Below are 27571 nucleotides of genomic sequence, written 5' to 3'. Positions count from 1 at the left end.
GACATCTACATAAATCTCAAAAATTGCTACAAATAAGTCCTGCAGAGGAAACTAATAAACACTGCAAAACAGAAGTGCTAATTCTACGGAAGCCTGCCCGGAAGGGTGGTATGCCCAGCTAACCGTAAACAGGAAATAATAAACCAACGTCAATGTGACACGGAAACTCTTACTCTTGTTGGGCCTTTTTTTTTTAATCAGAGGTCAAGACATTACTGTGTGCTAATTTCATTAGCAGTGCCAGGCTTGAAACACAAAGTCTGCGGTGCCATTTAGCCTGAAATGCACTGTGCTGGTGGCTGCTTACTTCTCTTTTGCAAAACTCCCTCCTAGGCTAGAGAGGATCAATCATGCATGGTGGGTATAAGAAGACATGCTCTCCCCCAGTGCCCAGAGCAGAGAGCCACAGGAAGCAGCCAGCTGCTTAAAGTGGCATGAGGCTGCTCTGTGCCGGAGGGTCCTGGTGGAGTAGCCCATGGGCTGGATTCAGTGGCTTTGCTGGCCTGATCCAACCTGCAGGCCAGATCTTGCCTGCCCTGGTCTACTGCCATCTAGTGCATGTAGCTCATCACAAGGTGGCTCATTGCCCTTGTCCATTCGATCCTGTGGCATTGAGATGAATCACGTTTCCAGCCTCATGCCACTCAAGACAGAATTCCACTACCAGAGTCAGTGATGTTGCCTGAAAAAGTTACTCAGCTGGGACCTGGCCACAGAGGTATTATTAAATGACCTTTATTACTCAGGGATAACATCTGCCTTTTCCAAAGCTGGACGAAAACAAACGACAGAGCATGTTTCTAATGGAATTCTGGCTCGGACATTTCCAGAAGCAACATGTGCTCTGCTTTTTTTGCATCCTAGTTCCGTACATTTGATCCCTGCAAGCAGCTGTGGTGTAGCCATCCCGATAACCCTTATTTCTGCAAAACAAAGAAGGGGCCCCCACTGGATGGGACCATGTGCGCACCTGGAAAGGTGAGACTGTATATGGCTTATTTTTACACTACAGGGCATGCACGTATGTGTTTGCGCATTTGAGGGATTTCATTGAGAACCAAGGAACGAGATAGCAGTGTTCTTTCTGGTTTGACCTTCTTAGAATATGAGGGCAATCTGGCACACTCAGTTCAGCGGCAATACAAAAACGGTCCACAAAAGTGGGAACATTGGAGATTAATTCGTTGTCAGTCCTCAGAGTTGTGTTCACTGCAGACCACGAGAAAAAGACAGAGAAAGTTGTGAATTAGAAGGACTGTATGAATCTGATTCAAGTGCAGATGCCAGTGTCTTATAAAGTGGACTATAGAATAATGGAGTTGGATAGTCATTGTTATATAATGGTTCTCAGGGAACAAAAGGAAATATTAGGAGTTTTGGAAATGAGGGAGAGAAACTTGCAGATGGCAAAGGTTTGGGCTGGTTCCTAGTCTTTTGAAGCCACTTTACTTAGCCCTACCATATAAAATGATCAGTTAACCTTTTACAGACCTAACTGCATGCTCATTAAGGGTCTGATCCCCAAACCCATTAACATTAATAGCAACACGCCTTCAAACACCCCTGGGCTTTGGATCAATCAGTCTGTCTTTTGGGGGAGGGGAGTGTTACCACTTGGAAAGGATTTTTCTAGATGGTGTTAAAGTGACACAGTTTCCCCGATGGATCACAGAATTTGTACAGCAAGTAAATCATGTTAGCAGCTGCTGCTGTGGCTTGAAACTTCTCCTTTTGGGTAAAAAAATGTCATGTGTGGGTCTAAATTCTCTCCCTCTGTACACTGTGATCTGTTGGAACCAATTGCTTTTCTTTTTTTCCTCCCCAGATGATTCCTATCTTGTAACACCCTATTACCTCTGGGAAATGTGTCAATAAAACTTGAAAATGAAACTTTTTAGTTAAATAGTCATGGCTTTCCTTTTGGTTAAAAATATAAAGTTAACTATTTGGGCAATTAATAAATATAACAAATATGCAGTATTGAACATAATCAACCTTGGAAAATGCTTTCTTGTTTAACTGTTGTTATCGTATAGCACAACATTTGAATGTCAAAGTAACTCATTCTTTATAATATTTATAAAATTTTGTTCCAAATATGCTATTGAATGGAGAGAGCACTTCAGAACAAACTTTACTAATCGAACCTGCCTTGGTTGGTGAGAAGGAAGGAGGTCTCTTCTATTTCTCTTTTCTATTACTGTAGTTAGACATTTAAATTCACTATGTTGCCAGATAGCTAGTGAGCAGAGACAGAGAAAAAAAATGGGAGCCATTCATAATACATGGCAGGAGAAGGTTGAATTTTGAATGCAATCAAAATAATATTATTTAGTTATATTGAAGATAGTACTTATATCATAGATAGTATGTGAACTGTTTTTTGTTCTCATACGGAACTGGCACCCTTAGGAACAGCTGATACTGCTGTATGTGTTTAGGATGAAGTCCTGTCTCCATTGTAGACAACAGCTTAACACCCATTTCTTCCTTAGTTATTTACTTCATTAGACAATTAGCTAAGGCAAGGGATAGCTGCAGTTTTGTCACCTGCTAATTATTCAGCGTTCCTTTCTTGAGTCCTGCCTTGAAGCATATCAGCTTGTACTTCTGGAGCTTCATCTGGAGGAAGGTTAATAAAAACCACAAACAAATAAAAAACAGAACTTCATCTTTGCTCTGACAATCAAAACTACTGTGGTTGGTTTCACATGGATGGACAGAATGCACGTGCCTGAGATCTGTAACATGATTTTGCATTAAATGTTTTTATGAAACTGGAGAAAAATACAATTATTTTCATTTTGCTTGCTCTCCCTTTCTCATGGCCCATCAGTTCACTTCAGTGCTTCACACAAAAATTGGAAGAAACAAAGGACATTAACAGGCTATAATAGCCTTGTTCTTGAAACCATATAGTCAAGGATCAGCCAAAGTTTCCATTATAAACAAAGATCTTCAGGATTTTATGTCCTTCGGCTGAAATGTTGCATACTGAGTTTCAGGCTGGAGAAAAATTTTACAGCTAACTGTATAAATTGGCCTTTTTTTTCTTTTTTTTTTATTTAAGTGCAGGGGAAAGATGCAAGAGAGTTTATGCATATTTTGAAACTTTAATAGATAATAGAACTATCCCTCAGGACATTTCCAGATTTTTTTGGTCAACATTTTGTATTCTTTCAAGAGATCCTTAGAAAATTATACAGGAGGGACCTCCCTGGTTCGCGACCCTGGGGAACTGAGCAGTCTTTGAACCATGGAGTTGGCCAGATCAGGGGAGGTCAGGGCTCCCTTTCTGACGGTCAGTCCTGGGCACTGAGCTCTGCTCCTGGCCACTGCACTGTGCTCCCCACCACACCGGTCCTGCTGAACCTCCTGAACTTGGCCAGCTGGGGCTCTCTGCTCCAGCAATATCTTCGGTCCTTCCAGATTTTAGAGGTTCAACCTATATAAAATAAAAAATACCTTGTTAAGTAATATTCAAAAAACTGAGCTGAACCATTCTTCTCAAGAGCATGAGTTTTTAGAACGTCCTTAAATTTGAACTTGCTTGCTTCTGAATTTGCACATTATATTTATCAGGAAGTCAAGGGTAATTGATGGTTCTGAATATAGGCAAATCAGACGAATTCCCTGCCACCTTGTCCTTGCTTCTTTGCCCCTATTTTTGATGCCTGCTCTCTGATCACTCATTTTGAAATATACCAAGATCTTTTTTATCTAATAGATTACGTTGGGCGGATGTGATTGTGCCATTCACACAGTACAGGGAGAGGAAAGTACAGCCCGTCCTTGGCAATTCCCTTTTATATGAAGTGCAAGGTCCCACACTTCTTCCTACCTGATCAGAGTCTAAGGGGAAAAAAAACAAGTTGAAAATTTTGTCTACACATGGAAACTTTGTCTACGAATTTGGAATAATGTCAGGCAAAAAACAGAGCAACCATAATCAGCTAAAAGTGTTGGTTGAAAAAAATCCATTTGTTTCCCATTTCTGAGATTTGCAGCTATCGTCACTAATTCCTAGTTTCCATTTTAATACTGGGCCAATCCAAACACTGGTGGTGTGTCACGAAAACATGCTGGCGGAAGGATTTGGATGCCAGAAATGGTTATGATGTAGTTTTGGAGACTAACAAAGAGATTTTCACCAGAGTCTTGCTTGCAGAGTACTGATAGCTGCTCTTTGAACCTTGCCAACCACAGTTGACCTTACTGAACAAAATCTAATCTAGCCTGTCCTCTCCTGCATGGAAGAAACAGTCAGAGGATCAAGACCACCCATGATAATGACAAAATGACTAGGACGTTTTCAGCAGAAGTGATATGGCAACATAACAGTCTTCAATCTGAATTCCCAGCTCTTATCTTAGACACAGCTCTGAAATTAAGGAGTGAAAGAACAAACTGTTACATTTTCTTAAACCTGACATGTTTGTCTGATCCAGCAAGATTTTCCAAAACTCATCACAGTTTCCGACACCAGTCTTTTGCCTATCAGTAGGGCCCTACCAAATTCATGGCCATGAAAAGTACATCATAGTCTATGAAACCTGGTTCCCTCCTCCCCCTCTCTCAACCCCCATGAACTCTGGTCTTTTGTGTGCTTTTGCCCTGTATTATACTGTCATAGGGGAGATTAGAATTTCTTAAATTGGGGGATCCTGCTCTAAAATGGGTGCAGAGGGACAGATTGCAATCCTTATTTCTGCACTGACTTCGGAGCTGGGTGACCGGAGATCAGCAGCTGCTAACAGAGTGCCCAACTCTGAAGGCAGCGCCCACCAGCAGCAGTGCAGATGTAAGTGTGGCAATGCCATTCCATGCCACCAATGTTCCTTGTAAACTGAGTGCTTGGGCAGTCACCCAGGAGAGAGTCAGATGCTCCCCAGCTGATTAGCAGAACACCCACCACCGGCAGCATGTATTTCTAGTGGTGGTGCACATCCACACATGCCTTGTTGCATATAACCAAATTTATTCTGACAAGGATAGAAAAAATAGAAGGAACACTGCATGCCACCCTGACTTGTGCGGTGCTGCTGATGGGGGACTCTGCCTTCAGAGCCGGGATCCCTCCCAGCAGTCATTGCTTTCCAGCTGCCCAGCTCTGAACGCAGTGCCACTGCCAGCAGCTGTGCAGAAATAAGGGTAAAAATAGCACAACGCCGATACAATAACCTTGTGACTGGGGTGGCCCGTGAGCCTAGGCAAACTAGGCAGTTGCCTAGAGCGCCGCCGGCCCGGGCGCCCAGTGATTACATCACGGCCATTGATGGCCGTGCAGGCGGGGGCGCCAATCGCGCCTTCTGCTTGGGGCGCCAGCTGCCGCAGCCGACTCAGGCCGCTCCTGCTTGTGACACTGCCACCCCCCCAAAAACACACTCATACAAAACTCCTTTTTGGGTCAGGACCCCTACAATTACACCACTGTGAAACTGCAGATTTAAATGGCTGAAATCATGAAATTTGCCACGTTAAAAATCCTATGACTGTGAAACTGACCATGAATTTGATAGCCCTACCTGTCAGTTTATCTTCAAATGCTTCCATTTGAAGCCTAATATGCTTCTAGGAATTACTGGAAAGAATTACTCTAAAGTATTTGATTTTGCCACTTCCCAGCACTTTCAAATGGATTTCCATTGAGCAAATGAAGACAATTAATCCACTGAATTTTGTTCATTCACAAAAGGCTGACAGCTCTGTCTTTTTAGTGACGAAATGACAAAATATTTTCCTCACTTCTTCCTTCCCAGGTGGAAAAGGAAATATTACTGTGAAAAACCCTTCTTTTTGTCAAGCAAAATATTGATTTTTGTTACATATTGTGGAGAACTTGTTTTGCATTGCAGCAACATCTCATTTTTATCAGTAAGGTGATAAAACTCTGGACAAGGAGGAATTGCAGGATCTGGCCCTATACTAAAAAAAACCACTTTGATCTTGCAATTATTTTACACATGAACTTTAATACTATGAAATCTGAGCAGTCCCATTAACTTTCATGAGACTACTCCCATGTGCAAAGTAAAGCATGTGCACAAATTCTTGTGGCATAGGAGTCTTAATATGAAGTTGTGTATTTTGCATAAATTCCTTATCTGCAGATAAGGAACAACTATACAAAGCTTAAATCTCATTAATGCATTTTGACCTAAAAAAGCATGTGTTTTCCAGCTGATGATTTATTTACTTGTGTCTGATTCTCTTAGCCTCAGGCTTCTCTAACTGCATGAAGTCATTATAAATCTTCTGGCGTGTTTTTTTAAACTAGCGCTTTTTGGTTGAGACATTTGCTTTGGCTCAGACAGCTAGCCCTTCCCCATGAGAAAGAAACAAGGAATAAGAGAACTTTTGCAAGGAGAAGCTATAATCCTTTTGCTTTCTACAAAGAGTAATGCACTGACTTATGCCACCTGGCAGTCTTTTATTTTGTTCAAAAGCTTCAGAGGGGTAGCCGAGTTAGTCTGTAACTGGAAAAACTTAAACAACGAATAGCCTTGTAGCCCCTTAGGGCCGTGGTCACCAACCCGTCGATCACGATTGACTGGTCGATCGCGAGGCCTTGACCAGGCGATCGCGAGAGGTTCAGGTACCCCCACCCCGCATTTTCCCCCCACTCCTGAGAAGCCCCACTACCTACCTCTAGTGTAGTGCCAGCTTCCCACGGGGTGGACGGAAGTTCTGTCTGAAGCCCGCGTCACTTCCGGCGGATCCAGAAGTGCGCGGGCTGCTCCACTCCCACAGCTCTGTTGCGTACTGGGGGAGGGGGCGTCGGCCCTGGAGGAGGAGTGTGGCGGCTTCCCTGCGCCACCAGCACCAGAGGGGTGAGTCGAACGCAGGGGTTTCCCGGTGCCGCGGAAGCAGGGGTCGGCCCCAGGGTTTGGCCGGGGCAGGCACCCGCGGGGGGTTGGCCGCACTGTGGAAGGGGAAGGGGATTTGGCCGGGGCAGGCACCCGCGGGGGGTTGGCCGCACTGTGGGAGGGGAAGGGAGGAGGGGGGGTTGGCCGTGCCATTCCGTGCCGCACCGTGCCGTGGAAGGGGGGTTTGGCCCTGGGGCAGGGTCCCGCAGGGGTTTGGCCCCGCTGCGGGGGGGGGGGCAAACACGCGAAGGATTTCCCTCTGCCACGGGGGTGGGGGAGGAGTCGGGCCCGGAGGAGGCATTTGCTAGCTTCCCTTAAGGGGGGGGGGAGAATCCTGGGAGGAGGCAGATGCAGAGGACTCTCTGCTGCCACTGGCACCCCGCCCCCTGTCCGCACTCCCCACTCTCCAGACCCCACTCCCCTGTCCCTAGCTACAGAGCTCTTTCCCCGTTCCCGTACCCAGCTACAGAACTCTGTCCCCATTCCCTGAACTCTGTCCCCACTGGCACCCTGTCCCCTGCTGCAGAACCCTGTCCTCTGCCCTCCCAGCATCCTGTTCCCTCTCCCCTGCCCCCAGCCGCAGAACTCTGTCCCCACAAAGTGTATAATTATAAATGCTTCATTTTAGATTTAAATAGCATGAATAAAAAACAGACCATTTATTTCATAACTATAAACATGTGATTTTAATTTTATATATCGCATAATTTAAAAATTAACTGTTTATCAGAGTGTGTAAGTAAGGGCTGGGGATAGCAAGTGATGGACAGGAGGAGAATAGAGAGGGCGAGGCTTCAAGGAAGGGGCGGGGCTTCAAGGAAGGGGCGAGGTGGTAGATCTTCGCCTGTTCTGAGATTTAAAAAGTGATCTTGGGTGTAAAAAGGTTGGAGACCACTGCCTCAGGGTGTGTCTAGACTACAGGGTTTTTTTTGAAAAAAGTGGCCTTTTTTTAAAAAAACGTCACCTGCATCTAGACTGCAGCTGCGTTATTTTGAAAGTAAATTGAAAGAATGCGGCAGTTCTTTCGACTGCTGAACACCTCATTTCACGAGGAATAATGCCTTTTTTCAAAAACCCTCTTTCAAAAAAAGGCGCTATGTAATGCAAATTGTGCTTTTTCGAAAGAGAGCATCCAGACTGCCTGGGTGCTCTCTTTCAAAAAAGTGGCTTGCTTTTTCGAAAGTGCTGGTTTTAGTCTAGACGCTCTTTTTCGAAAGAGGCTTGCAGTCTAGACATAGCCTTAGAAACTAACAAAGCATGTAGATGGTATCACAAGTTTCGTGGGCACAACCCACGTCACTTTTATTTTGTTGCTTGAGAGAGAGGTAAGAACCCTGGTATATTTCAGTGACAGTGACATTATTCTTGAATTTTGCCACATAAAGCACAGATCCAAGCACACAGTTGAGTTAGCAGCTATTTTCTTCCCTGGCACCATTTTAACAAGAAGATGATCCAATTGATCATTTCGTTTTGTTTCCCCTCCTTCATCAAATCGAGGAAATCATTAAAAAAGTTGACCAAGGAAAAAGAATTTTGACGAGGCTTATGTACACTTGGGGCAGTCCAGGTAACTGCCCACTAAAAAAGCAGACCTCAACTTCCCTCAGGAAACAGTTGGATACATTAGTCACCACAAAAGCTGTCGCTGTGTCTACACTACGAGGGTATTTCAAAATAAGTTATTTTGAAATAATAACTCCTGAAATAAATATTTTGAAAAAAGCAGGAGCTATTATTGTGAAATAACAAGCCCATTATTTCGGAATAACAGGCTGGGTAGTGTGGATGCTCGCCTTGTTATTTCAAAATAAGGGGGGTTATTTTGAAATAATTCCCCAGTGTAAACATGTCCTGTGAAAATACTTGACTCGCCACTCAAAGAAACATATATTCTCTGTAAGCTATGCACTTGTGTGGCCACTCAGAAGAGATTAAAATGCTGCCCGGCCCACTGATTTTTTTATTTCTACTGTTTGCACATGCCTCGGGGCACATAAAATTATTTTACACAAGGATAGAAAAAATTTGCACATGGATGGAAAAGATTCGAGGGAACATTGGCCATGATGAGGAAATCAAAATCAATCTCTCCTTGGTAGGATATCAGCACTGCATGGAGGAGATTGAGAAGCACAAACCTAGCCTACATACAAGGACTATCCTACAAATGTTTGGACCGAAAAAACCAAGATGTGTCCTAAACAGGGCAAACAAGACCCACCTCTAGTAACTGAGGATCAGACACAGAAAGAAGGTTTACCAATGCTTTCCTAAAAATTCATTTGGAAATGCCCGTGTCCCTTTGAACGGGGATTCTCAACCATTTTCTTTTTGAGCCTCCGACATGCTATAAAAATTCCATGGCCCCTCTGTGACACAACTACTATTTTTCTGCATAGAAAAGCCAGGGTTGACATGAGAGGGAAGCAATGAGGGCTGTGCTATGGGGACCCCATGAAGCTAGGCTGCTCAGGCTTTGGCCCCAGGTGGGTGGGGCTCAGAGCAGCTTTCTCCTCTGGTCCCCAATGAGTTTAATACCAGCCTTGTTTGGTGACCCCCTGAAACCTGCTCACAGCCACCACGGGGGGCTTGGACCCCCAATTGAGAGAGGCTGCTTTAGAAACACACTGGCACGATCTTGGCCTCTATACCTTTTGCTTCAAAGAACAGCTGGAATCAGCACTGGAACTTTTACTGTAATAGATTTAAACTTCCTCTCCTGGAAATTGAACTTGTTTTTGACTATCCCTTTTGCCAGAAAAAGTGGCAAGACTATAAGCAGAGTTGTCTCCTCTTCTACTCAGAAAACAGTTGATGTTTACCCTCCCTTTTTTTCCCTTTCTTACCAAAAAACAGTTTGTGCTTGAATGTCAGTTACATAATTAAAATGAAAACCTCTGCTTTTGCTAGAGTAGAGGTTCCAACTGGCCCTTCTCCAGCTGATTAAGAAGTTAACTTGGTTAATGGTGGGAAGGAAAGAATCCAGTTTCCTTCATTACACGGCAGATCAAGCTATTTATAATTGACATCCTCACGCTCCTTCCCCTTGCAAAAGTAGCACCATGCTGGAGTCTATTGCAGATCTTAGTCTCCTGTGCAAGCGTCCCCTGCAAACTCTTCTCCTTTCAATCCTAAATGAGAATTGGCAGAGCTAAAGATGACTCATTTTGCATGTTTTTTTGATGGCTAAACTTCAGCTTCTATGTTTACCATGTGGAGACTGGCAATCAACAGAGGACTCACTGCTCCTGTGAAAAATGAGACCGTTTCTTTTCTTGGTACAACAGTTCATCACTTCTATTAACTCACCATTTTGTGAGCCAGTCAGTGCTTCAGATGGGTGGTTTTAGTAGCGGTTGCATCCTACCCCATTTCTCCCTGCTTTTGGCTGAAAAAAAAATGGGGAAAAGTTTAAACCATGCCATCATTTTTGGAGGGGGTGACTTCCATCTCCCCTCCCTTCTGCTTCCTGAGTTCAAGCACTAGCTCATTTCCGAGTAAGCTGTATATATGCAGTTGATCTCCTATAGGCTGTGTGGTTTGGGAATAATGTCTATATTACACATCTGGGTTCAAGGCTTTGACCATGTGAGAAGGATTTTTAGACAATTGCAAACCAGGAAAGATTAAATGTCATCTTCTCTCAAACAAGGTTGAAATTTGGACTGATAAACCGATGCATGCTTCCATGCAGGTCCCAGCCACCTTCCGACTGTTGATCAGACTAAAACAGTATCAGTAAAGAATCTGAGAAGGGTGCCACGCTGGCCTTTCAAATTCTTATGAAGCTAGAGAAAAAAATAGGGATTTTTCACATTTCTTCTGTGGTGTGTTGGCTTCTCTGATGTTTCCTCAAACAGCATGAGAAAATTAACATTCGCAAGGCTAAAGAAAATTCACCATGAATGGCTTTTGCTGGTAAATCATCTCCTTCATAAAGCTTTTCAGCAATAATGTGTACATACTACTTTTTGTTTCTTAACTTCATAGTATTTTTTACTCACATCTTTAGATGTGAGCCCTTAGGAGCAGAGTATTGGGTTTTGTTTAGGTGTAGTTTATCTGTTTTAGAGCCATGTGTAAATATAGTCCAATGCCCCAGTTTTATTTTGGTATAAGGCATCTGGCATCGAGGACCAAATACTGAGACGGCTGAGCAGTTGAGATCAATGATACTGTCCAGTTATTACATGATGTTAGTGAGGATGTTGCAGTCTGGCCCTTTATTGACTTTCACGGTCTTCTGTAATGGATGTGATCCCTTAATTATGCTTTGACTTAGTGTATTTTACAGTCATGATAGAGAATCAACAATTTATATCCCGTTTCTCCTCTATTTGTGCGAGTTATGTAACCAAATTAGTGATACAATAAATAATCTGAATAGTGATTCAAAGTGTCACTAAACAATTCAGCCTATCAGCAAAATACATCATGTCACAATTTTATGAATGATTCCCCTTTTTATTGAGTTTATTGATGATTGTCCATCACATCTAATAATTTATCTCCCTTAGTACTAACCACTCTCCACTATAAGGAAGCTTTTGTGTTATAAATCTTCTCTTTTTGTTTTTGCTGGAAGCATGCATTTGGCCATATGCTCTGCTTGTACTGGCTGCCAAATTCTTGGATTTGAAGGCTTGTTAAGCTGTGTAAAATGTTGTTGTTGACTTGAATGAGAAGAAATGTAAGTGAATGATTGCACTTGTTGGTATGGCCATCTGTGTGTGGGAGCCAGGCCTCTCACCTTGACGGGAACTGTTAAAACAGACAAACTGCAGTGTCAGTGGAGTGTAAAATAATTACTTATTCTAAAATATCTGGCACCTAGATTTCCTCAGTGTGACTGTTATATAAGCAGGAATGAGGAAAAGTAAGGGGCAAATTTTGCTGTTCTTAACCGAGGAAAAACTCCCATTAACTTCTGTGGGAATCTTTCTTAAGGACTGGAGAATTTGGCCTTGACCTATTAGGGGTCTTTTTGAAGAGGGCAGGGAGGAAGTTGAAAAGATAGAAACTTTTTTGGTGTTTATCAAGGGTGCAGCTTTCAAACTTTTTAGGACCTGTGCTATGCAATGTTGTGCTATACACATTGAACCTGTATGGTCCAGCAACACCTGTCTTCCAGCAAGACCATGAATGTCACAGGACCAAAAAGCCCTAGACAGAGAGGTTGCCAGTGACTAGCAGCCCACAGGACCAGTGGTCTGGAGGCAGGGAGCCTGACCAATGGGCTAACAGTGGGGAGCGGGGAGCCCTATTGGCTGGGACCACAGAGTCCTGCTGTGGCTGAAGTGAGGCCGGTGCATAGAAAAGTGTCACCGCGGGGGGTGTGGAGTCCTGCTGGATGGGGGTGTAGAACTCTGCAGCAGCCTGAGTGAATTAATTGTACAGCTGGTGTCAACGTACCTTGTTTCTAATTTCCCCACCGTCTCACAGTGGGAGGCTTACAGGAGCAAATGCTCCGACCGACTTTCCTTCCTTCTCCCAGAAGCAGGAGTACCAGCCACTGATGACGAGTACCCTTTGAGTTTGATTTGGCAGGTCTTAACTAGACCCGTTAAATTGAACTCCGGAAGATTGATTGCAGCAGTGTCAATCTTTCGTTTAATGAAGACATGGCCAGGGAAATAACTGAACCCTTTCTCCACTGCCTGCTGGAGCCTTTCACTAACATGTAATGTGGACAGGGTTCACGTTTCACTGTCTTTTGGTTAGCTAACACAACCAAAAATTTTGTGCAGTGTAGATGTAGCAACAGAAACAGAGAAAACCTTTTAGGTCAGAGATTAGTTTCTCTAAGGTATGATTTTTGAGACTTGTTCTCTACTTTCCCCACTGCCTTTGGAAAAATACTTCGAGGTTTAATGATTTCACCGGGCAGTTATCCATTAAAATGTGGTCTAGAGGAATGTGCACAAGGTTGGGAGTAAAATGGCCCTGAGTTCTAATCTTGTTCTGCCTCTTTACATGAGTCTTTTTTCCCACTTGTATTTTGAGGATAATAAAACCTATCTACCTTGTAGGGTTGAAGTGAGGAATAATTAGTTAATGTCTGGTACTGTGCATCTAAATGCTAAGTATTGTTTATTTAATGCCATATCTCTTCCAGTATGTTTGGCTTTGTGATGGCTGACTTGAGGAGACATACCTACGCTACTTCTCATCAAGCTAATGCACTAAAAACAGAGTGTGGGTGCAGCACATGAGCAATGAGATGGCTGTCAGTCCTGAGTGGTGTTCCCTGTAAGCTGAGCGCTTAGGTGGCCACCCAGGAAAGATTGAAATGCCACCAGCTGATTTGCAGGGTGCCTACAGCAGACAGCCGCTACGTCTAGACTACAAAGAAAAGTTGGAAAAAGATACGCAAATTGCAAACGGCACTGTGCTTTTTCTGCTTTTCTTTCTAAAGAGGCTTTTCTGAAATTTGGCACATCTACCTGGTGCCAAATTTCGAAAAAACCTGCTCTTTCGACTCATCCCTTATGCCTCATAGAATGAGGTTTGCAGGGATGGCGAAAGAGTGCATCCGCTTTTGAAAAAAAAAGTGTCTCCTGGAATTGGTAATCACGTCCCTTGCTTGAAGGTTAGACATCTTCTGACAGTAATTGTGCACCTTAAAGCTTCCTAAACAATGTAGGGGGTGGAGGGGTGCTACCTTTCCCTCCTCTGCACACAATATTTTATGTACTGTAAGGACACTATGTTGCTGAAAGAATCCCCATCCATGGCCAGATAAACCGAGTGCATCTGTGCTATGAGAACCAGGACTTTGGATTTTTGGTTCCAAAAGCTTAAGTTTCTACCACTAGTTGTTGTAAAGTTAGGTTGCAGCCATAAGATGGAGCCATAACATTCTGGAGGAGATTTGACATTCCAGGCAATAGAGGGGCAATATACACACTTAGACCTGGTACACACTTAGGTCTCAATCCTGCAAGAACTTACGCACATGCATTTCTTTATGATAGGTAGAGTTAAACATGGGTATGTTTGCAGGATTGGAACCATAGACACATCAGGGCAGTGTGGACTCATTCTTATCTTCTGGAGAAGTGAAGAAATTCTTAACCTGTGCCTGCAACCGAAACCTGGGTATTATTTTCAGATTTCATGCGCCGTAATAATAGCCAAGTACTCTGAATAGGCGCTCAACTTTATCAAGGTGACAGCTACATCACATTAATCCTTCTCATTGTTCTCTTTTAGCACTGCTTTAAAGGTCACTGCATCTGGTTAACTCCAGATATCTTGAAACAGGATGGAAACTGGGGGGCATGGAGTAAGTTTGGCTCCTGTTCTCGATCCTGCGGTACAGGGGTAAAATACAGGACACGGCAATGTGACAATCCACAGTGAGTTCAACATACAGCGGGAGCTGGGGGTTTTCCTTTATATACCATGAATGATTATGGGGGGGTTGCTGTTAAGTTGCTGATAAAGACTGTTGCATGCCCAGCATTGGTACAATAGCAGTATAAATGGCGAGGCACAGCTTAGGGGAATAGAGAAGAGAGCCGTACATGCCTCAACCCCAGGGTCCCTCCCATGTCTTGAGTGGTATTTTTAGTGAAAGGCTCCAGCAGTGGGGAAAAGCTCTGGCAATGGGGAGTAACCAGAGATTTTCCTTGCTCTTTTCCCCGCTGACAGAACTTTCCCTGTGGCATGGAGCTGCATGGGGAGTGTCCGTACACGGCACAGCGCTATATATGTAGACCTAGCCTGAGAGACAGACCCCCTGGGCTAGATGCTGCCAAAATTTCTAATGACCCACATTTTGTCTGAACCACTGAAGTTGGTCGTAACAATACAATACATCACAGATATTTTGTAAACATTATTGTATTATTAACATCAATGGAAGTCGAAAGAGTCCCTAAGGGATTTCTAAAAACAAAACACCCCCCCTTGCTTTACTCATTAACGCTATAGTTAACCATTAATTCTTTCCTATTCGCAGCCCAGCTAACGGAGGCCGTACATGCTCGGGGCCAACCTATGAGTTCCAGCTTTGCAACACTCAAGATTGTTCTAAGGAGTTTGATGACTTCAGAGAGGAACAGTGCAGACAATGGGATCCTTATTTTGAATATCAAAATACAAAGCACCATTGGCTCCCATATGAGCATGTCGATGGTTAGTAATTCTCTATCTTGATCTAATGTTGTCTTGGGCCAGGCCTACACTTACCCCGAGATTGTCGCTCCAGAGATTGATCTTCCAGAGTTCGATTTAGCAGGTCTTGTAAGGACCTGCTAAATCAACTGCTGATAGCATCCCCGTTGACCCCAGTACTTCACAGGGTAATGAGGAGTAAGGGAAGTCAGTGGGAGATTTTCTCTCATCAGCTATTCTCGTAGTTGGAGTTACATATCTTAAGTCAAAGTGATGTCGCAGTCCCCACCACTTCCCGTAGCTGCCATTGGCCAGGAATGGCGATCTGCAGCCAATGGGAGCTGTGATCGCTAGGGATGTAAGTGACTAGTTGACTAGTCGACTATCCGATAAGCAAAAGCTTATCAGATAGGAGACTAGTTCCTCAACTAGTCACTTCCCTCCCCAACAGAATCAACAAGAGGGGAAGCAGGAGCCAGTGCTTGGGAGAGCTGGCTTAAAAGCCAGTTCCCCCCAACACTGTCTCTGCAGAGGGCAGGAGAGTGGAGGGGACCGGGCGCGAGCCAGGAATCAGCTGATTCCTGACTCGTGCCCAGTCCCAGATGCTGCGACTCTTAATACATTTAAAAATCAGAAGTTCAGCAGGGGGAACCTATCACCAGCCAGCAATCAGCTGTCCCGGCTCACACTGGGTCCCTTCTGGGTTTAGCTGCCGGGACCGGGAGCTAACCCTGTTGCGGCTCCCTTGCTTATCAACTAATCGACTAGTCGATTAGTTGATTAAACTATATTTAACATCCCTAGCAATCACCTGTACCTACGGAAACGCAGGTTAGTATAGCAGTGACAACCTGCCAAGGATTAACTCTGATGAACTGCCGCCATTTCATTGCCTGCCCCTGCCACAGTGGATTGAAAATATGATGAGTGAGATAAAAAGCAAATGACTTTATGACAGTCAATGGAGCAGCTGCGCATCTTTAAAATCAGAACACTTTGTTCAGTTCCTTAGTATGGATTAAGAATCCTAACTGGCAGCCAAGTTTTCAAATTTTGGCCTCAGCAAAGAGTGAATAATAGGGAACCCAGTTGCCAGAACATCAGTTCTTTGCGAGAGTTGGCCACATCTGGTTTCTCAGATCCCAACAAAGGAAACGTCAATCAGTATGCATTCAAAAAGAGAGTTAATGGCAACCAGGAGTTGCTGGCAAAATGCCCGTGTTGTTCATGTTCGTTGTATCCGAATTGCTCCCTAAAGTAAGTCTCACTTTTGTTTAACTTGTTTTTTGGCTTTACTTGTTTCTTCAGTTCTTGTGCAACCTGGGATTTTAAGAAGAGCAGAAGCAGAGAGCTTCATGGTTTCATTTCAAGATGACCATTTTCTTCCACACAGAGTGGGGGGAAGAACAGTGTGGCCCACAAACCTGTTTGTATGAAATATTCTTCTACAGCACAGGGGTAGGCAATAATTTTTGACCAGGTGCCACTTCAGAAATTTTTGTTTTGGAGGAAACCATGTGGTCCAATAGTCTTTGGAAACCAGTGTCAGATACAGTGTAGCATTGTAGATACACGAGGGCAAAATCTGCCTTTTCAGTGTTATACAGAGTGTGGCCAAAGCAGCGTTCCAGTCCTGAACTGCCCCAACATAGGCCAGCTTACACAGTAGAGAATGCAGCCTCTTAAGAAGTAAAATGGCCTCTTTGGGGTATGTCTACACTGCATTGTAAACCGGGGTCTGTGGGACCTGGCCTCGTGGACTCGCTGTTTCCAATTCCTGCTTGAGCGTCCACATTGCCATGGAAACCCTGGTTCTGATTGCTGGGCGTGGGTCTCAGAGCCACGGTAACATGTCTGTTCTGCACATGATAGATTCAGCCGTGGGTCTCAGAGCCTGGGTTAGCTGCCGTAGGCTTGCAGGGCTTGTGCTATGTGACTAAAAATAGCAGTGGAGATGTGAAACCCGCCCAACTGACTGGCTCCGAGACTTGCAGCTATGAGAAGGAAGAATACCAAGGAGGGGATGGGGGTGCTGCAGCACCCCAATGTTTTGGGCACTCTGGCCACATGCTCCTGCCATCCAGGGTCCCAGCTGCCAGCCCAGCTGCTCCCCACCCAGGGTCTCCGCTTCCAGCCCCAATTCCTGCTCGGCTGTCATTCCCTTGCACAAGGGGCTTGGCCATCGGCCCTGGGGCTCACTTAGCTGCTGGTCCCACCTAGGGTCCTGGTCAAGTGTCCTGACTGCTGACCCCAGCTCTAAGGAGGCGGTGAGGTTCTGGAGAGAGGTCAGGAGGTTGCAGCTCAGCACCCCCACTCCAAAAATTGTTCCCGTGCCACTGAGCAAGATACAGTCCCAAGACCAATCCACCAGGTCTTTATTACCCAGCAGTTTCCAACCAAGCCTTTAGAGAATAATGCTGATAGCGCGGATCTCTACTGGGAGCAGACACCATGCTCACGGCTGCAGAGAAGGTGATACAGGCCGAGAGCCATTCGAACCGGCGTTCAGACCTTGCACGCACGAATGGTTCAAGTTGACTAATAAAACACGGGGTGTTTTGCTTTCTAGCTAAAGAAAGGTGCCACCTGTACTGTGAGTCCAAGGAGACCAGCGACGTCGTGTATATGAAACGAATGGTACACGATGGGACCCGCTGCTCGTATAAAGATCTGTACAGCATCTGCGTGCGAGGGGATTGTTTGGTAAGTAGCAGCACTTCTAACATTTCTCAAGGCTTGCTGCTGCCTTGAAAGCATTAGAACAGGAACTTGAATGTTCTTCTCTGAAAACGGATGTTTACGTGAGCGCTGTAACGTTTTGGGCAGTAGAGAGATGTCATTAGAATGACTGTCACAATATTGTGTGTGATATTTGCAGTTGCTTTGCCTGGGAATTGAGTCCAACCGCATCTACCTACACAAGCCGTAGTAGTGGCAGCGTTTTTCAAGCTGAACCACGATGGTTAGCTTTCAGGGAAGCTTTTCCTATGGAAGGCTTGGTGGCGATGGAATGGGTAGTAAAATATGAACATGCAGCAACTTTTGAAGACAGTGGTGTTGAAAGGTAGCAGATGGGAATGCTGTATGTATTTTGAGCCGGCTATAATCACCAACAATTTGTATAAATCAGGATCTGCCTGTAATTCATCATTCTGTGAAATTGCAGTTTGCAACTGAATTACAGCCCCGATTCAACAAAGCATCCCTCCAGGTGTTTAACTTTAAGTAGGTGGTGGCTGACCCCCACTTCGTAGCGATGCTTTCCTGAAACAGGAGCCTAATGGATCACAAAATGTATTTACCTGAGCTGCAATTACTGTGACAACTGAAAACGCATTAGAACCTTTTTGGGCATTGACCAGTAGATTCTTAGGGAAGAACTATAATTTTTTAGCTTAATCTTACAACCGTGTTTTGATGTCCGAGGCCAAGGATCATTTGAGTTAAAGTTTGGATAAACAAGTATCATTGTCTCTCTTCTGCTCACAGAAAGTTGGATGTGACAGGGTCATAGGTTCCTCTAAGCAGGAGGATAAGTGCGGTGTCTGTGGAGGAGATAACTCCCACTGCAAGGTGGTGAAAGGGACATTCTCCCGGGCACCGAAGAAACAAGGTCAGTTCACTCAAATTGTATTGTTCTGGGTGGATGATTTCAGTGAGTTCTTTTGTTTGTTCGTGCTGGATCTCTTTGTTCCCATGACAAGGGCAGACCTACTGCAGAGAGCTCCAGGCTTAGCTATTCTAGCAGGCACTGTTGGAATTTTATCCTTGAGATGCACCTGGAGTTTGGAAGTATGTGAAGACCTTTTTCCAGGTGTTCATCCCTCTATATCAGAACTTGGCAAGAGATGGCCTGAGGGCTGTATCTGGCCCGCCTAACACTTTGATCCAGCCCGTGAACTGCATCTGGCTTCTTTCTATCTATATTTTGCTGCCCATGCCACCAAATTTCCAGGTGGTAGCTCAGGCAGTAGGATCCTATTTAAATGGCTCCCAGCTCCCAATCGCAGCACTGCCGTGGCAGGGGCCAGAGCCATGAGATCTTTAAATAGCAGCAGCAACCGAGGTGCCTGCCAGGCAACATGGTGGCAGTGGGGCTGGGAGCCATCAGCCCTTTGCTCTGTTTTTACTTCAAAGCCTCCGGCCCCAGACAACTCTGCAGGGAGGCTAGTCCCCAGCCCCGCCCCTTCTGCTTAGGCCCCACCCATTCTGGGTAAGGGGTGGAGCCAGCCTGTGACCAGTACCAAAATCCATGAAGTGACCCCCCTCGAAAATTATTGCCCATCCCTGCTCTATACTAAGATCAGGTCCTACATATACCATAGTTGGCACCAGGAAGTGATTTTCAAGGTTTCCCCGCAAGAGACTTTTAGACCGATATGTGTTGCAAATGTCTCTGCAGACTATTGAATCTGATTTCATGGAGTGCTATGACACTGTCTTATCTCTCGTCATCACCAGACTGGAACCTGGATTTGCTCCTCTTCAACATATTGTTTGATCAGTTGGGAAGAAGTGGCGTCAGTTTGCTGATGATCTTCGAGTTGTTTTTGTTAATCCAGAAGTCACTATTTCCTTCCTCATTCCCTAGTAGAGGGATAGGAATGGCATCATTGCTTAGGCCCAGCTTGTTTTAAAACATCCTGAATTTTGTAAAATAAATCTACTTGCATATAGTAAAATAGCCTTGTTCTGGTTTTATCATATTGACCAGTTGTTTTTTTAATTATTGCAATAAAGGGTACATTAAGATGTTTGAAATTCCTGCTGGTGCAAGGCACTTGCTTATACAAGAAACAGATGCCACCATTCATAATCTCGGTGAGTGTTCATCTGTGATATATTTTCTGTAGAGGCTTAGAAAGCTTTCCTCCTTCTCCCTCTGCCTCACCCTCCCCAGCTTGTAATATGTGTGTGTATCAGTCTATACATAAGAACTCCTCTCCCTTTACATCAGGGCTATTCAACTTCGGAAGCTCCGAAGGCCACAGTGAAACACACAGCACATGCTGAGGGCTGCAACTTAAGTGTGGTTGCATACACATGCAAATAAATATGCAAATATACGCAAATAGCTGCTTTCACACTGACGGGCATGAGTACAAAGACTAAGGCAAAACTACACAACACGCAGGCCCCCATTTAAGTCAGGTATGCTGATATTAATAAAAATGCAATATTTGCCCGATTTCCACCCATCTAACAGCACTTTTAATGAGCAATGACAGTCCAGGAATTTAACTACTAAAACACATATCAACAGAAGACCATTACATTGACTAGTTTTTTGTTTTGGCTCCCACCCACGGGCCGCGTGTTGAGCCACCGTAAACCCAAACCGCACCACAGGCCACAAACAAACAGATCGTGGGCTGCATGTGGCCCACGGGCTGCGTGTTGAGTAGCCCTGCTTTACATGCACAAATTAGGAAACTTGTTAGAAAATGTGATCCTAATTCCCTTATATTTTATTTCTTAGCAGCATCGCAAGATGATCCCAGAATCAGTATGTGTCTGCTGCTGCAGGGGGTGATGAATTTCATTAGAAAGTGTGATAGCATTTGCATTGTCCTCACGTGTATAGTTCGCAGTGTGAATCCTGTATTCAGCTATTTCCTAGCTACCGCCAAAGGTAGCAGTGTCATTCTCTCTGTTTCAAATTCTGCACCGTTGTTAATGCTAATGATACTAGGATATCCAATCAATCACAAAGTTAAGACAGTAATTGAAATCCTCTCCTTACCGCATAAAAGGGATCAGTCAGAAGTAATGTCCAATAGGTTGTTAGCTGGAAGTGGATTCACAGCAAATGGTTTGCTAATTCTGCTATGAATCATTCAAGTTTCTCTTTGGTAAATGCTTCCTTATAAATGCCATTCTTTGCATGGAGGCTGGGAGGGGGGAGGTCTGGACGGAAGCTACTCAGTGAATTCCAGTGTGTATAATGAATACTTCCTCTTCTACCTTCAACACAAAAAAACCCTTAAGTCAACCATGTACCTTGGCACACGATGGGAAATGGTTGCTGAGAAAGGGATCTAAGGGTCATAGTGGACCACAGGGTAAATATGTGTCAACAGCGTGACACTGTTGCAAAAAAAAGTGAACATAATTCTGGGACTTACTAGCAGCAGCGTTGTAAGTAATACATGAGAATCAATTCTTCCTCTCTACACTGAACTGATTAGGCCTCAGCTGGAGTATGGTGTTCAGTTCTGGGCACCACATTTCCAAAAAGATGTGCACAAGTTGGAAAACATTCAAAGAAGAGCCACAAAAATGAAACGTCTTTAGGGAAGACTGAAAGAATTGGGTTTGTTTAGTCTGGAAAAAAGACTGAGGGGGGACATGATCACAGCTTTCAAGTACCTAAAAGGTTGTTACATGAAGGAGGGAGAAAATTGTACTTCATAACCTCTGAGGAGAGGACTAGAAGCAATGGGCTGAAATTGCAGCAAGGGAGGTTTAGGTTGGACGTTAGGAAAAATCTCTTGTCAGGGTGGTTAAGCATTGGAATAAATTACCTCGGGAGATTGTGGCATCTCCTCCTTTGGAGATTTTAAGAGCAGCTTAGACAAACATCTGTTAGGGATGGTTTAGTTAAAAAAATAGGCACAGGGAACTGGAGTAGATGACCTCTTCAGGTCCCTTCCAGGCCTTCTATAAGAGAAGCCACTTCCTTCATCCCCAGTATAAATGGTGGGACAGAAGATCAGCAACAGATAAAACAGTGTATGGTGTTGCCTATTTTGCTGCCCTGGCTGGAGAACATCTGACTGCTTTTCTTGTGCCCAGATACTCTCTATCTGCACCTAGCACAAGAAACTCATAACTCTGAATCCAAGTGCTGCAATTTCAAGCCATGTTTGCTGGACATTAGGGAAAGAGAAATCGAATTGTTGATCGAAGCAGGATATAGAGATATTGTAGAGTAGCCCCAACTCAGAACCATCTCCCTTTAGCCTCCACTTCGGGAAGCTGGTTTCATCAAGAGGGGGAACAACAGAGAATGGAGGAAAGACTCTCTTAGATAGGGTTGCCAGGTGTCCGGTTTTTGCCCAAATGGTCTGGTATTTGTGGCCTCGGACAGAAGGCCGGTGGGGACATTCTTCTCCTGTCGCGTCTGGCAGAGAAGAACGGAGAGCATGGGGATTTTTATATTTTATTTTATTTTTTTTGCTCCGAAACTTTGGTTCCCCCTTTTTTTTAATCTCCTTTTTTTTTTCCTCCTCAACCAATTTTTTCCCCGCCGTGTTCAGGATTTTTTGTGAAAGTATCTGGCAACTCTACTTAGATAGGACCCACATTCTAACAGGTGAGAAAAGCGATTGTTGCCACCTCAACAAAGAGTTTACTCCAGGGGATAGGGATAGAGCTGTGAAATACAGACAGGCTGCAGTGATAGGAATCAGTACATGGCGCCAAGAGGTCCACTTGGTGATGGACATCTAGCGAAACATCTAGGGATTGCTGGGATACTCGTTGGTACCTGTATTTTAAGGCTGTAGAGGACAGAACAAGAGAGGTCTGGGAGCTGAATTTAGTTTTCTAGAAGAAGTTTTGAGTCAAGACTTTCCCTTTTAGTTTACTCTAAAATGCTTCCAATTCCATGCTCCTTGGTATTTCAATGTATGGATGTATGGATAAGTGTAGGAAGTAAAGAGGTTTACATTCATTATGCACCAGGGAACATTCTCCTGAAATGGAATCACCCCAAATCACTAGCCACTTCTGAAAATCTTGGCCCGTGGTGGTTGGTTTATTTAAATTATGAGGTGGAGGAAAGCCTGCAGCTGCTGAGGAACACTTGAGTCAGATGTACACATTTGCCAGGGACATCAGTCAGACACTCCCATGTCTGGTAGGAGAAGATAGGATAGAAGTTACAGCTGAATCGGAGAAAGAATAGGTTCAAATCACAAAGGTGTATCCTGGAAAAGTAACTGGAGCTAATACAAATACACAAAGGGTGAAAAAAATTCCTCAGAATTCTGTGCACTAGAGTGAGAACACAAAATGAGAGAAAGCAGAATGCCTAAAAATCTCTCTCTTAAACCACTGAGAGAACTGAGACAGGACAGATACTGGCGAGCTTAGAGCTCTTTCATTTTGTCATTAGTAAAAAAAAAAAATTAGAAATTAGATGAAAACCCCAGGTATTCATATTTTGTTATGTTCCTTCTAGCAATTAAGAATCAAGTAACGGGGAAATTCATTTTAAATGAAGACAACTATGTACCGGATTCTAAAGTATTTGTGGACATGGGTGTGGAATGGGAATACCGGAATGATAATGACAGAGAAACAGTGCAGACCATGGGGCCTTTGCACAATGGAATAGTCATCCTGGTAAGTCACTTGAAAACCATCTTCTGTGGGCTGAGTCATAAAGTGCTATAATATATTGCAGTTTCCTTTTGTGAAATACATTGTCATCTGCTTTCAGAATAAAAATGATGTGTTTTAATCCCTTTCCAATTTGCTCATTACCACTTACTGCAAAGGTGTTTAACAGTGACTCCAGGCTTATATGTCAAGGTTCTGTCCTTCCCGATTATTTCCTGTGGATGGCCTAATCATCACTAGCTAATAGATATCCAACTTACTGATCACAGCTGAAATGCGAACATTACAGAAAAAAATCAAGGTAGCACATCACAGTCCGATACAGTGGCGGCCCGTCAATACAGGCGGTCGCCTAAGGCACTAAGATAAACGGTCATTGAGGGCTTTGGAGGTGGGTGTGCCGATAGCGCACCGATTGCACATTTTGTCTAGGGCGCCAGTTGCCGGCAGCTCGTCTAGGGCCGCTCCTGGTTCGATATACATTACCCTTTAACAATTTCTGCACCCACTTTTGAAAATCTCTGCCACAGGATCCTTTTGCATCAACATTCGTTTCATTGAGTCCCCTAGATGGTTTAATTCATATCAGAATTTTATTTCAGAAATCTTTCAAACTGTGCTAGTGATCTACTATATATTGAAGAGGGTTTGTCTGTCTGTCTGTCCGTTTGCTCAAGAATGGCTCCTAAATAGTAAGAGCTAGGACCACCAAGTTCAGTATACAGCTTCCCCTTTTCATAACGTAAAGCTACATAGGGATTCGGTTGTGCCAGGAAAATGGGATATGCCTGGAATGGGATTGCTTCTCATAAAACCAAACAGAAACGAGACAGAATCACCAAATCAAATACAGTCCTTAAATTTGACGTAACCGAGTGAATGTTGAAAGACACTGAACCAAGATGAGCCAGAAAAATAGGATGAACCTGGAAAAGGCTTGTGTCTCAATAAACCTTACGGAAAAGAGATAAAACAGAGAAATGTGAAATAGTACTCTGTTTTGGCACAGCTAAATCAATGCTTATGGTTTGAAAACTAGAAGAAAATAGTACTGGAAACCAAATTGACTGTAGCTCTTTTTTTCTTTATTACTCAACAAAAAAATAAAAATAAAATAATAAACACGGGAAATAACACTGAGGAAAATAACAAATAAGTATAACTTAATTGAGTTAAGGTCCCAAGCAACGCTGGGTAAATCTGCTAATGCTGTATATTTTAAAACAGTAAATGCAGGTTAAATATATTTGGGCCAGGCCAGCCATATGTGTAAATTGAGAGTCTCACTGAAGTTTGTGGTGCTGTGCTGAAAAAATAAAAATTACATTCTCTAAGGGCCAGATTTCAATATCTTTCCTCATGTGGAATAGCAACATATTCCATCCATGATTTCGTTGGCTTCAGTACTACAGAGGAAACTGGCTCTATATTAATTTTTTATGTGAAAGCTCCTTTCCTTGGTTAGGTAATGTGTTTATTATTCGTAACCTTTGAAAGACTGGTGTAAGAAAGGTTGTGTTTATGGTGGAAGTCATGAAAATCCTTTCCACCTCTTTTTGTTAGTCTTTGCATTTTAATTCACCTTTGTTTTCAATGGAGTCACCATTATTATGGTACCCTAATGTTTCTCTACTTTAGAATATGAGATGGAAAAATTTACGGCTTTAAAGTCAATGCAACACTGGCAAGAAAAATCCAGAGCCGTGGCAGTTTATGTAAATGTACAGTATTCGAATCCCTGTGTCTCAAAGATAAAGAGATATTTTACAGCAAGAATAGATCTATTGGGGTTTAAGTGTTTAAATCTGTTGGAGAGTTTTTTATATGCATGCCATGATTGTCCTTGTAAGATTGATCTAAGCTTTTTAAAGGTTTTATTTTGTCTTTTTTGCTGACTAGGTGATTCCGCGGGGTGGTGCCAAGATTTCTTTGACTTACAAATACATGATCCATGAAGACTCCTTAAATGTAGATAACAACAATGTTTTGGAAGATAATTCAGTAACATATGAATGGGCTCTGAAAAAATGGTCCCAGTGTTCAAAACCTTGTGGAGGAGGTAAAAAAATCGAAAACATGTAAAACTGATGAAAAGAAATGCCTTTTTTATTTAAATTTGTTTCACGCAATGCAATTAATCCATGGAATTCATTGCCACTAGATCGTAATAAGGCCAAGAGCTTAGCAGGATTTTATTTAAATAAAGGATTATACAAATAAAGACTAAGGACATCCATATTTGCATTATGCAGGAAAAATGTGTGAGGAATATTAACCACTGTGCCTCAGGATACAAGTTGAACACGAGCATATTTAGCAACTAGCTTCCTCTTTGCACAGCTTATCCCATAAGAGTCCATTGTCCATAATTGTCCAGAGCATCCCTTACTGGTCCTAGAGGCAGGATATCTGGCTAAGATGGACCTTTGGTCGGATAGTTTCTGTCTTTGTCCCTGTCTGTCACTGAAACGTCAAATAGAAATGACACGCAATGGCAGGTGAATCCCAAATGCTTTATGTCCAGCGTTGGAGGGGATGGGAACACTGGCTTTATAGTTAGAGCCCTGTGCGGATACAAAATTGTCTATCCACAGTTGTATCTGCAAAATGAGCTGTGGATATAAATTGGATATCTGCAGTCTTGCAGAGTTCTAGATACAAAATTTGGATCCGCATCCACATCCGCATGCAGAAAAATGCACCATGGATATCCGCATCTGCAGATGTGGATACCTGTAAATATAAAGCTAGATGGTACTGGGTCCTGCCATGAGGGCAGGGGACTGGACTCGATGACCTCTTGAGGTCACTTCCAGTTCTAGTGTTCTATGATTCTATCTGTGGATTTGCAGAACTCTATTTATAGTCATCCTCCAGAGAGTGAGGGTCCCTGGACCTGATCCTGCCACCATTCAGTGGCTTGTGTCCCAAGCTGAGAGGAGAGCACCCCTGTTGGGTGGAGAGGAGCAGCAGGACCACAGTGCCTATGGGGTAGGTGGGATTCCTCTGGCAGCTTGATGAGGGACTTCTGTAGAGAAAGCTGGATCCTCAGCCCTGGCCACCAGCTAGGTGTGAATAGCCAGAGTCTGATGGTCAGGTGAGGTGGATCCTGACCCCAGGGGCAAAGGCTGGAAATTGTTGTATGTCCAACCTGACCACCAGGTCAACCCCAGTCTAACAAACAGGTTCACCTGATGGCTGGAAGTATCGTGGTCTTCTTACAGGCATCCACAAGAGGGCACCTAAAAATCATACCCAGGCCTGACCTGGTGACGGGCCTGTGCTGCGGTTGACCTGATGTCGGGGTCAGGCTTGTCTGCACGCTTCCAGAAGATTCAGTTATTTATTGTGATTATAGCTTTGTTGTGAGAAGACAAAGAGGCCTGGTAGTTCTGGGTGCTAAAAGGGTAGCTGCTTGTAAGGAGTAGAGTCAACACTAACCAGGTTCAGTCTACAATCTTGTAGAATGTTCATCTACCATTAAAAATGCGCCATTAGCCACTTGATGGACCAAGACAGTCTGAGTTGTGTGTAAGTATTGCAAATGCTGAAGATAAAAGAAGTATCTTTCTTAAGGTTATCAGTTTACAAAATATGGTTGCCGGAGAAAGACAGACCACAAGATGGTTCATCGGAGTTACTGCGAGACGATCCAAAAGCCAAAGCCTATTCGCAGAGTGTGCAATCTGCAGGAATGTTCCCAACCAATGTAAGCTTTGCTGTTCCTTAGAACTGGTCCTAACCCATGTCCAATTAATACGAATGGTTGATTGGAATGAAGTGCCTTCAGCTATCCCTTTATACCTTCCTACTCTGATATATGACTGTTTTAGATTAGGAGCCCTTGACCATCTTATCACATAATTGCCTAGACAGTGTTATGCAATGATACAATGTTATTGGTAAAGTGTTGCTTTCAGAAATACTATTTCCGGGAATGAGAATTTCCACCGATTCCGAGATAGGCTGGGTCAGAAAAATGCCCCTCTTAATCTAAACACTTCAAGTCAATAAATCAGAAGTGAATTGGTACATTGATTTTTGAATTTATATGAAAGCAAACATCTGGTGTGTTATTTAAGAGAACAAATGTCAGACAACGTTTGTCATACAAACACCAATAAAATCACAGCATATTTTTAAAGCTGCAAACGAGGTGGAGGGGGGATCATTTGGCTCATGCAAATAACTGTTTCTATTGAAACATTTGTGTTGATTTCCATGGATATCTCACAACA

At 43.6% G+C, this 27571-nt stretch overlaps 1 protein-coding gene across 1 annotated transcript in view; it reads left to right on the top strand.

Annotated features, from left to right (window-relative positions):
- The window catches only part of ADAMTS2 (ADAM metallopeptidase with thrombospondin type 1 motif 2), a 304400-nt gene that overhangs the window by 253588 nt on the left and 23241 nt on the right, over positions 1-27571 (top strand). The window contains exons 10-18 of the mRNA XM_075900502.1: positions 865-978; positions 14082-14227; positions 14833-15008; positions 17557-17690; positions 18477-18600; positions 19728-19808; positions 23173-23336; positions 25233-25392; positions 26910-27042. Of these exons, the coding sequence (XP_075756617.1) occupies positions 865-978; positions 14082-14227; positions 14833-15008; positions 17557-17690; positions 18477-18600; positions 19728-19808; positions 23173-23336; positions 25233-25392; positions 26910-27042 (1232 nt within the window). The remainder of the gene's footprint in view (positions 1-864; positions 979-14081; positions 14228-14832; positions 15009-17556; positions 17691-18476; positions 18601-19727; positions 19809-23172; positions 23337-25232; positions 25393-26909; positions 27043-27571) is intronic.

The sequence above is a fragment of the Pelodiscus sinensis genome, chromosome 17, assembly GCF_049634645.1.
Source record: "Pelodiscus sinensis isolate JC-2024 chromosome 17, ASM4963464v1, whole genome shotgun sequence".
NCBI classification, from domain to species: Eukaryota; Metazoa; Chordata; order Testudines; family Trionychidae; genus Pelodiscus; species Pelodiscus sinensis.
The sequence above is the reverse complement of the archived record's forward strand: the minus strand, read 5'-3'. Positions and strand labels throughout refer to the sequence as shown.